The 11989-nt window shown below is 33.7% G+C and overlaps 1 protein-coding gene across 1 annotated transcript; it reads right to left on the bottom strand.

Annotated features, from left to right (window-relative positions):
- Nucleotides 1–9107: 9107 nt before the first annotated feature.
- On the bottom strand, nucleotides 9108–11042 carry LOC137813895 (cytochrome P450 CYP94D108). The gene has a single exon (XM_068616361.1). It carries the CDS (start codon nucleotides 10821–10823, stop codon nucleotides 9234–9236), a length of 1590 nt encoding a protein of 529 aa, XP_068472462.1. The 5' UTR covers nucleotides 10824–11042; the 3' UTR covers nucleotides 9108–9233.
- Nucleotides 11043–11989: the final 947 nt, after the last annotated feature.

The raw sequence follows: 11989 nt of genomic DNA, 5'->3' as shown, positions 1-11989 counted from the left end.
CGAGAAAAGAGGAAGCGTGGCTCCCGCCAGGCCACGCGCCTAGACCAGGATCCAGCCACAGAGGGTGCTGGAGACAGCGGCGACCAGAAGGGATCAGAGGACTCGCCATCCTTATGATCCGAGGAAGAACAAGGGCAGGGGCCAAGGACGCCCTCAACCAGCACGCCGGGAGTACAATCGCCCGCCTAAGCACAAGTTTGTCATGGGATTGGCGGACCTGATCGCCATTCCCAATATATCCGCTAGGCTGAAGGCGCCTGAGAAGGTGGGCGACAAGGTGCTGGGACCAAAGCCAGACGCCTGGTGTGAGTTTCACCAGGGCTTTGGCCACACCGTGGATTCGTGTTTGGCTTTAGGATACCAGCTCGACGATCTGGTCAAGAGCGGGTTCCTAAACGACTACCTGATGGATAGAAGGACGGGGGGCGCGTCGAGCTCCCAACCAGCAGGTGGAGAGACTCAGCAGCACGAGATGCCTACGCAAGGGGAAATCCACACCATTGCAGGGGGTTTCTCAGGTGGTGGATGCACCGCATCACAGAGGAAGAGGTATGCGAGGTCTGTGATGACGGTGGATATGTTTGAAGACCACTCGCCGGATGTGGACATTACGTTCACCAAGCAAGATCTTCGGGACGTTGTGCCTCATGACAACGATCCCATAGTCATCTCGTTGATCACAGCAGGAAGAAAGGTCCACAGGGTTCTGGTGGACCAAGGAAGCTCGGCAGACGTAATGTTCTGGCCGACTTTCACGTAGTTAGAGTTACCCCTTTAAATCAAAAGATGTGGTTTCTACAAATAAAGCTTTGGATGTTTTGCATATGGACTTGTTTGGGCCATCTAGGACTGCTAGCTTAGCTGGAAATTACTATGCTTTGGTAATTGTTGATGATTTCTCAAGATATACATGGACTTTGCTTCTTGCTTCTAAAAATGATGCATATAAAGCTTTTAAGAAACTGGCTAAGGTTCTGCATAATGAAAATGGAAATAGCATAAAACAGATTCATAGTGATCATGGGGGAGAGTTTCAAAATGCAAAGTTTGATAGGTTTTGTGAAAAACATGGGATCACACATAACTATTATGCTCTTAGGACACCCCAACAAAATGGTGTAGTTGAAAGGAAGAATAGATGAATAGAGGAATTAGCTAGGACCATGTTAAATGAATCTGATTTACCTAAATATTTTTGGGCAGATGCAGTATACATTGCCTCTTATGTGCTTAACAGAACCTTGATTAGACCTATTCTTAAGAAAACTCCTTATGAATTGTATAAAGGTAGGAAGCCTAACATTAGTCATCTTAGGGTCTTTGGTTGCAAATGTTTTATTCTGAATAATGGTAAAGATAATATGGGCAAATTTGATCCTAAATCTGATGAAGGAATACATATTGGATATGCTATAAATGGACATGCTTATAGAGTGTACAACAAAAGATTGCTTGCTGTGGAAGAGTCTATACATGTTGTTCTTGATGAAACAGATTGTACTGTGCCTAAATCTGTTATGGATGAACCTGGTATGGATGATTTAAGAACCATTCTGCAAAAGAATCAATTTAGTGATCTTGATGCAACTAATCCAAATGTTGCCAAAGAATCTATTGTGAATGTAGGATTTCCTAAAGAATGGAAGACTCCCAGGAATCTCACACTTGACAATGTGATTGGGAAAATTGATAAAGAAGTCTCAACCAGAAATTCTCTCAACAATTTATGCAAGACAATGGCGTTTGTCTCACAAGTAGAGCCTAAAAATCTGGAGGAAGCTCTACAAGATAGCAACTGGATAGCAGAAATGCAGGAAGAACTGAACCAGTTTGAATACAATGAAGTATGGTCGTTAGTTCCAAGAACACATGAGATGAATATCATAGGAACTAAATGGGTGTACAGGAACAAAATGGATGAACATGGGGCTATCACCATAAATAAAGCAAGGCTGGTTGCTAAAGGCTACAACCAAGAAGATGGAATAGATTTTGGTGAAACCTATGCACCAGTAGCACGTCTTGAAGCTGTTAGATTACTCTTAGCATTTTCCAGCATACAAGGATTCAAGTTATTTCAAATGGATGTTAAGAGTGCATTCCTGAATGGTTACATTAATGAAAAGGTGTTTGTATCTCAGCCTCCAGGGTTTGAAGACTACCAAAATCCAGAACATGTGTACAAGCTTAAGAAGGCATTATATGGACTAAAACAGGCACCTAGACAATGGTATGAGAGACTAAGTGAGTTTCTGCTTTTTCAAGGATATGACTGTGGCAATTCTGACGAGTAGGATACGTCAAACATTAATGGAGGAGATGAGAAAGGAGATTGATCGGAAGGTAATAGTTGAAAAAGTACGAGTACCTGATGCTCGTGTTCCACTACTTTAAGATGAGGTGACAACTGTGGCCGATGCATTTCAGACATTCATATCCTGGCCAGAAACCTCATTCGAACTATGCCTGAACCTTCGGTAATAATTTTATTTCATTATATTAATTTATATTTATATATTACATCTAATTTAATACAATTGTTCTTTATTTTGTAGAAACCTTGTCGGAAACCAAGTCCAAAAAAGAAGCATGAGGTTCCGGTTGACAATCCTATAGCTTCCTTAGCTGTAGCTACTAGAAAGATTGGTCGAGAACCTTTGGAAGTTCCCTGGGATATACGTCTTTTTGAAATAAAAACTGAACTGCCATGTACATATACACATGGAAAATTTTTAGAATTTGTAGTTGGGGATCAGGAGCTCAATATAAGTATAATTCAATTTTTTATGATGTAAGTATCTTTACATATATTTCAATTTACTTTATGTCAAATTATTATTGATTATGCTTTAACTAATAACTTGTAGATTTTTTAATGGAGTCTGTCTCACTAAGGGGAAGGAAAATGTGTAAGGATTCTTAGATTCTGCATATACTAATCCCATTGGAATAAAGGAAAATGAAACCCAATCATACAACACTAACACCATAGAAAAAGAGGGAAAAGAAATTTATTTATGCCCTTATATTAATGAGTAAGTTTAATTATAAGTCGTCAATTATTACTATTTCATGTTTTAAATATTTACCAACTCTTTTAATGGATGATAGAGATCATTGGCAGTTACTTGTCTTATCAATGGTTGATAAAACTATTGTGTGGTTATGTTCCCTAAACAAGGAGATATCCCCAACTCTTAAGAATATCATTGATAGGTAAGTACATTATAAACTTCCGTATGTTACTAATTAAGCATATACTAACACGTTTTTTTGTATTAATCAGCTCATGGCGTGGATATAACATCCTAAAAGGTTGATCCAGTTCAAATTTTCAAAATCTGAGCTAGATAAAACTAAAGGTTTGTAATTTTTTTTTCTTTCTCTTTTCATTGTTTATTTTTAACTTTCACTTTTTATTGAATTATAATGTAATAAACAACCAGGAAGCTAAGAGTGTGGCTATTATATTATGCAATGGATGGTTACCATTGTAAGACTAGACCTTAAAAGTGATTGGCATGAGGTAACATGATTGTTAATTATTTTTATAATTCTTTAACATATATGTATCTTAAAACTAATTTATGTGAGCCTTATTTTATAATGCAGTACTTCACGGATGAGCGACCAATGTCTTTGAAGCCTTAGCATATGTGAGAAATACTTGGTCCACGTATTTTATAAATTTTTATAACTCTAGGATAACTGATGAATAATGTAGGAATTAGATAGATAGATAGAGATATGTTATTAGTGTTTGTAATACATTCTGATCAATATATAAAATTTGATTCTCTGAATTTATGTATTTCTCTGGCTGGGTTATAATTGAATAGGTCAATTTAACTGAGAATTAACATTCAACGAATGCGACTGTTTACCATAGCCGCATTTATACTCACCCTCTTTGCACCAACACACACCTCAAGCCAGACTCACACTGACTTTACAAGATTTTACAAACACGTTTACAATATCATAATACAATTACAAGAAATTAAGTAAGGGTTGAAAATACCTGGAATTATAGAAAACCAGAGGCCCTATGACCAATTCTTGAACCACAACAAAGCTTAAAAGCAATCTTGCTAATCTTGGAAAACTTCTTTCACAAACAGATCATAAACTCTCTTTTTGATCTCAAATCAGAGTGTAAAAAAAACTTCTCTAAAAATTTTGAAAGAAGGCTATATTTATAGTATTTGAAATCTAGCCGTTTAAGGCAACATAACAAAGTCAAATCTGTTTTGTTCTCATTTAAAATAGTTGAAACAGGTTTTCAAAAAAATGTTAGCACAACACTCATTTAACTAGTTGAAACCATGATTTAACCGGTTGAATGGGTTAGGCAGTTGCAAAACTAATTCAAAAACAGTTTCAAAACCTCATTGCCAGCTAAGTGACAAACAACCGATTGTCTCGACAATTCAACCAGTTGTTTTCTCTTTGCATGGAAAAACACTTTGTTTCTTTTTAAATTGATTAATCAAGCTTTGTATAGGAATTAGAACTGATCTTACAAATATTCTAAACACCCTAATCTAAACCCAAACCCAAAAAGCAGCACAACTTCAGGCTTCATATGGATTTGATACATCAAAGCTCCCATCTTCAACAGGGTGGTCTATTCATAACGTGTATTTATCTTTCTATCAATCTCATACGATATTCTCTTCTTCTTCTTTCAAGAACTAACCCCAAGAAGTTAACTTCAATACCGAACAAAGTAAAAAATAGGTTTTAGAAGTGAGGTTGAATAGAGCACAAGACTTTTTTACAAATAATACTAGACCATCTAGCAAACAGTCTATACAACAAAAAGGACATAAAATGTTTATACTTATTCATCCAATATTTGGGTTATGTCCAAATCGCTTTTAAGAAATTCTTAAAGTGTTCCACTATAATAAAATTCAGTTACAACTAAGTACATAGTGTCACTCTCAACAACAGAAGTACATCTAACCACTCTTGGCCATCCCTCCCTAATCTCTCATTGAGATTAAGAATCTTAAATATTCTTTGTCATTTTTTGGCTATAGATAAAGAAAGATGAAACTTAAGAATAACTAGTTAGAAGGATATACAATCAAGTATCCTTTATAAGGGTATGACTTTACAAGGTGAGGGACATAATATTGTTTATCTTTGCTACTTAGGCAAAAAATAAAGGATAAGGATATTAGACTTGAAGACTTGAAGTTGCTCGAGTCCCAAAGAGATGATGTTTTGATGATGAATAATGAAGATGGAGATGAAGATGATGTAGACGTGTCTAGAATGTTTTAGCTTTATGCGTAATTGTTATATGATTTTCCCACACAAACTATTCATAAGATCAACATATAACTCCCTTTAAAATGAGTTAAAATGTTTTTTGAAAAGAGAAAATTTGTTTAAAGTATTTTTAGAACAAAATAATCGATTACATTTTAACTTAATCAATTAAATTATTATTGATGATGATCAAAATAGGATAATCGATTATCTCAGTAATAATAGATTAAATTAGAGAACCATTTTAAATATTTTTAGAGTTGTTAGTGAAATAATCGATTAAATATACTTTAATATTAATTGTTGAACTGATTTAATCGACTTAACACTCTTTATAATCGATTAATTAAAACTATTTTCAAAAGATTTACATAGAATAATGGATTAATACTTGATATAATCGATTAAAAACATCACATTTAATTTTAATTTGTGATTTTGAAACTCTATAAATAGAGCACTTGGATTAATATTTTTATACAAATTTTAAAAGTATTGATATACACTTTGAAGCAATATAATATGAGTTTTTCAAAGAGTTTATTTCATTCTTTTTGGACTTTCAAGATTTGATTGTCAAAGGTTGTGTTGTTGAATCTTTTATATGTTTTTGCTATGAAAAAGATTGGTAAATGTTTTCTTATTGTTTATGCTGAAGTGTTCTAGTTGTGTTTTTGTAATTATTGTTATTGCTAGAGTGTTTCTAGTGTTTGTTTTATTGTTTTTAACAAGAGTTGATAAGGCATATATCTTCTTGAGTACTAAAGATTTGATAAAGGCTAAGATCCTCTAAAGGTTTATTAAGAATTGGTAAGCATATATTCTCTTTGTGAGCAAGAGTTGATAGAAGTCGGTATCTTCTAGTAGCTGATATCCTCTTGAGTATGTTCAAGATTTGATTGTTGTTTTTTTAAGTTTGTAATAGCAAATTGCTTTGTACAAACTTGATTTAATAGTGGTACCAACAATTCTAAAGTTGAATTGTCGAGACTAGATGTAGGATTGGTGGATTTAAACCAATATAAATCCTCTCGTGTTTTCTTGATCATGTTTTATCTTCTTTAATTGTGAAACTATGAATCTTATAAATATCTTTTATTAATCTTGTATCAATATTGTTTCACAAAGTTAACTGCATTCTAGTTTTGTAACATACTCTTGAATCAATCTTGATCCATAATACTTGCATTATGTTTTTAAGTCTTAAAAGGGTTTTGAAAAAGAATTTCAAGAAAGTGTGATTTTCGAAAAAAGATTTTAAAAATCATTCAACCCCTCCCTCTTGGTTTAATCAAGTCATTATATTTTCCTAAGAAAAGAATGTAGGCTTGAAAGCTTTCCATAGAATATAATGTAGTTGTGATTTTTGTGAGTGTCTTTATCTTATATTTATAGTTGCTCAAATTATCACTACTATAGAGCAATCTTAAAATTTCATTTCTTTCTTGTAATTTTGATATTGTATCTCTTCAATCTTGATGTGTAAAATTACTTTAATTATCTTAAGGGTTTATGCTTACATCTATATATAGGAGGTCTTGTTTTTTGTTTTTATATTTTTTATATTTTTATTTTATCTATGATGAATTAATGCAAGCAAGGTGCAATATACAATATGACATGTATAAACATTGTATGAAATAAACACTTTATTTGATTAAGATATATTATTTTTAGATGCCCATTACTAGAGTAAAAAGATTATTATTAATAATTGATTTTGTAAGTAAAAATGAGGATAATTATGTTTTAATGATTTCCTTTATCAATTGGATAATGGGTGTTAGACTATTTGGTCGTCTTCTTATACAAATGACTCACTTTATCCCCAAATTTTCTATTAATATATTACCATATATATAAATGATTGTTTGAATATATATTTTAGATAATATATAATAAAGAATAATCACTAATTCTTGAAGCATTCTTGGATGATCATTGATTCAATAGCTCACATAGGATATCATATTTCTTTCTCTTCTACATATATCAGTTTTTCAATTTTCAAGTGACCTTTTCCTAGTTCTTTTGTATTTTTGTGTGTTAATATTGCTTTATTAGAGAGATCAAGATGTTCTCGTGACAGGGTTTTACAAGGAATTGTTAAGAGTTTAAAATCTTAGTATTATGGTATTTTTTTTTCTTATTTTTTTTATTGTGATTGGTAAAATTTTTGAAAAATGGTCAAGGTAAATGAGGAACTAAATATAACTCTTTCCCATTAGTAAACCAATATAAATTTTAGTATTTCTCTCTCTCTCTCTCATCTCTTTAATTTTCTTACTCACATTTCATATTTTTTAACTTAAAGAACATTAAATAATATCTCAAATTCTTAAGAAGCTTGTTTTATTACTTGGTACATTAGATTCAACAAAAAATAGTCATCCATTTGCAAAATCTTCAATTCACCTTTTCTTGAACTCAAATTATATTCTTAACAATTGGTATTTCCTTAATTTGTTTTTCAAGAAAATGGTTAAGAAAATGTTACCTTTTGTTAAAGGTGTTTTTATTAATATATCACTTATGTTTAATGAGACTAATTACATATTTTGAAAAGTTAGGATGATGAAATTTTTTATTGAATCTATTAATATAAACATTTGGGATGCTAACATTAATGAACGTTATATTCCAAATCACAACATTAATGATATTTCTATTGATAAACTTTTGGAGCGAAAGCAAAACATACAAAGCACAATATTAACTAACTCTAAGGCAACAATATTATACATTTTTTCGTTAAATCTTGATAAATTATTTCATGTTTTATAACACATTTGTGCTAAAAATACAAAATATCTTAAAGATAACAAATGAAAGTACCACATTTTTTAAAGAGGACTAAAAATCATGTTTTGTCCAAGAAAATATATTGGAAAATAAATGATAAAAAAATAATTATGAGAAATCTCTGGCTAAAAGATTAATCTCAAATTTTATTTTTATATTTAATCTTTTGGTTCAAAGGCATGCATTTTCTTTAAATAAATGGATTCTAGCCTTTAAAAGGAAAAATTGATTCTAGTGTTTTTTATGCTTAAAATCAATTCTAATTATTAACAAGTTTCGCTCCTTTTTTCTATAATTAGGAGAAGCATTGATTATTTATTTTATCAATAGGCAACCTTAAACAAGCTCTTATGGTTGTGCAAGTTATTATTTTCTTGATGTTTATCATTAATTATTAGGACTGGTAAGAGATTTTACGAAACTCTCTCTAATTAGTTTTATACCTCTTCTAATTTCTGACCATAAAAAAAGTTTTTTTTTTATCAGCAAATAATAAAATTATTTATAATAGAACACAGTAGAAATATAAATGGTTAGAAAGAGAAAAAATGGAGAAGTTTCGATATCACGATTCTTGAATTAATTGAAAACCAAAAAAATAAAAACATTGAGAGTAGAAGATATTTTAGAGTGAAAAAAGCGTATAGTTAATATTTTAAACCCTTTTTATAAATAGAATTTTAAAAGTTTACCTAATACATATTAAATATAAGACAATTACTAGAAAACAAAAAAGACAGAGTACAAGATACCATTGCATAAATGTACCTTTTTTATGTTTTTTCTCTTAAACAATTTTATTTAAATATCATTTTCCTTTCCCTACCCATTTCAATTCCTTTCTCTTCTCACTTGGTTTCTCATTATATAAATAAAAGATAATGATACATCCACAATTTCAATTTTTTATTTAATCATATTACAACTTCTAATACTATTATTTTATTATTTTTCATATTATTTAATTACAAATTTATATTTTATTATATATATTTATTTTTAAACTCACGTATACACTCCTAAAATTTTAAACTATATTTTCCATCCATATATAAATATTCCACGACCCCTTAGAAAGTTAACGGGGAAAATAAACATATTATATTGCAATTTTTCTTAAATCGAAAATAGTAGAAATTGCAACCTGTGCCCTAGACCCTGGTGTTAGGGTGGACACTTTGCGTATCCCTTGTCCTTAACCTGACGGCCAACCCTCCTTTGATCCTCAACGTCAAAGAAAGCACATGTTCTGGACACGTGTCCTTATCCACTGCCTCGATCTCGAAGCTCTCCATCACCGAAGCTGCAATGGACTTCATCTGAATATAAGCCATTTCTTTTCCCAGACACATTCGTGGACCAGCGTGAAACACCGGAAAACGAAACGGACTCTCCGTTCGGAATGCGCCATTCTCCAACCACCTTTCGGGATTATATTGGGCACAGTCTTTTCCCCATACGCTCTCCATTCTCCCCATAGCGTAGGTGTGGTACGATAGGAACCACCCCTTCCCAATCCTCGTTCCATCCGGTAAAACGTCGTCGTCCGCACATTTCTTCGAGTCAACTGGCACCGGCGGGTACAACCTCATCGTCTCCGTAAGCGCCGCATGCAAGTAATGCATCTCTTTCAGCTCCTCGTACCCGAACGCGCCAACGCCACCCGTCGCGAACCGAACCCTTGCGATTTCGTCGTGAATTTTTCTCCGAACGTCAGGTCTGGAAGAAAGAATCCAGAAGAACCAGGTGAGTGCGGACGACGTCGTGTCACGCCCAGCGAGAATGAAACTTATCACAACGTCGCGGAGAAACTCCGGCGAGCTTTCCTGCGTTCTGATGAAACGTGAAAGTAAATCTTCGTCGTCGCTGGTGTGCTCCCTGGATTCCAATCGGGACCGTATGATGGAGTCGGCGAACACGTGCACGGTAGTGATTGATTTTCTGAGTCTCCGTTCTGTTCCGATGTTCAGCAGCTGCTTTATTTTCCACATGAAGGGTAACACGCTCATGAATCTCCCTGAACTCAGTACGGCGGCGTCCTCGAATGCGCTCATGAACTCTGCACCGGCGGTGCCGTCACCGCCGAGACAGGCGGGGTCGACGTTGAAAGCTAGCTTGCAGACGTTGTCGAAGGCGAAGCGCTCGAACAGGTTCTGCAAATCGAGGAGCCCGTTTGTCTGGGAGGCTTTGGAGAGAATTGGAAGAAGCCGGGTTTGGAGTTCGGTGGTGACGGTGTTGACAATGAAGTTACGAAGTGATTTGGTGCTGAACTCGTGGCTGGCAATTTTTCGCTGCAACTTCCAGAGTTCACTGTCGGAGTTGAAGATTCCGTTGCCGAGGAAGTCTTGAAGGTGGTTGATGAAGCGTTCGCCCTTTGGGTAGTTTTCGAATCGGGTTTTTAGCATGTGCTCGACGTTGTCAGGGTTGGCCGTTATGACGCCATGGGAGCTGTAGGGGCGGGAGAAGACGGCGGTGTTGGTTGGGCAGTCGCGGAGGACTTGGGTGGTCCAATCGAGGAAGCGATGGCGGTTTTGGAGGAATTCCGGTAAGGTTCCAATGAGAGGGTAGTCTTTGAAGCCTTTGGTGTTGGTTTTACAGGGTTTTTGTGTAGCAAAATAGAGATAGAGAGTGAAGAGAAGGGCAAGGAAAAGGAAGGAGAAGAGCTCCATATGCAGATATTGATGAATGGCTACACACTGTCCCAGTGATAAGCTTTCCAGGGATAGGAATAAGTATTTCATTACGGTTACTTCAAATGGAAGAGTGGGATCCAAACTATTAATATTTTAATAGTTTGTGGACCTACAAAGATATTAACATTATTTTTTATTTACATTATTTTTTATAATGATAATGATGTAATTCATTTTTTTTATACAATCACATTTATTATTTTAATACTTTTTCATATCATTTAATTCTAAATTTATTTTTAAATCCATCACATTAAAAAGAGTGGTTAAAATATCATTTTTTTAATAATTTTTTTTGTAGTTTTTATTTTGTTTTTTTAGTTTCTATTTGTATTTGTAATTTTTTTTATGTAGTGGTAAGGTTTATTTTGTATTTGATTTCATTTTAGTTTTTTATTATTATTATTATTAATAATATTATTATTATTTTTTATTGATATTATTATTAAAATTAAAAATAATAATAACAATAAATATTAAAAAAAATTAAATAATAATATCAATAATAATAATTACAATAATATTATTATTATTAATAGTAATAATATTAATATTAGTAGTAATTATAATAATAATAATAATATTAATGTTCTAGACAAGAGTATAGGCGACATCAAACCTAGAATATTCAAAGTAGTCAAGAACAAGTGTGCTTTTATGCTTATGTGTCTCGTCCTTCTTCCTGATGCGGTCCTCTGATATATACTATAGACCCCTCTTGCTTCCTCTGCATTCGATCTTGTTATCGGCTTCATTCAATAATAAATGCGCGTTTTCCTACTTAGGTTAATTGTCTGCTATCCCTTGATTCGCCTTGATACGGCATAAATGCCTTTGATATTATCCTAAAAAATTGACACTTGTACACAACATCGGGTTCGGCCCATGACGCTACAACCCCCTAACCTTAGGTTCAAGCCTATGAGACTAAGAAATCGAGCTCTGAAACATTCCTCCTATCTCTAAGATTAACTTCTGACCTTGAATACCTTGATTGTTTAGGAGACCTTTGGGGAGACGACCCACTTATACACAACATCGGGCTCAACGCATGACGCTACAACCCCTTAGCCTTAGGCCCACGCCTATGAGGCTGAGAAGTCATGCTTGAAAACTTTCACACTATGTTCACTTCCCAATTTTGACTGCTTTACGGGAACACACACCCCATTTATTATCTTCTACTATGCGTCGCATCAACTGTCCCTCCCCGT

Source organism: Phaseolus vulgaris, chromosome 1 (assembly GCF_000499845.2).
Source record: "Phaseolus vulgaris cultivar G19833 chromosome 1, P. vulgaris v2.0, whole genome shotgun sequence".
Lineage (NCBI taxonomy): Eukaryota > Viridiplantae > Streptophyta > Magnoliopsida > Fabales > Fabaceae > Phaseolus > Phaseolus vulgaris.
Note: the sequence above shows the minus strand (reverse complement) of the source record. Positions and strands in the feature narration are given on the sequence as shown.

Coding starts and splice junctions, on each gene's coding strand:
- LOC137813895 (XM_068616361.1), bottom strand. CDS start 10,823: ATGAAATACTTATTCCTATCCCTGGAAAGCTTATCACTGGGACAGTGT.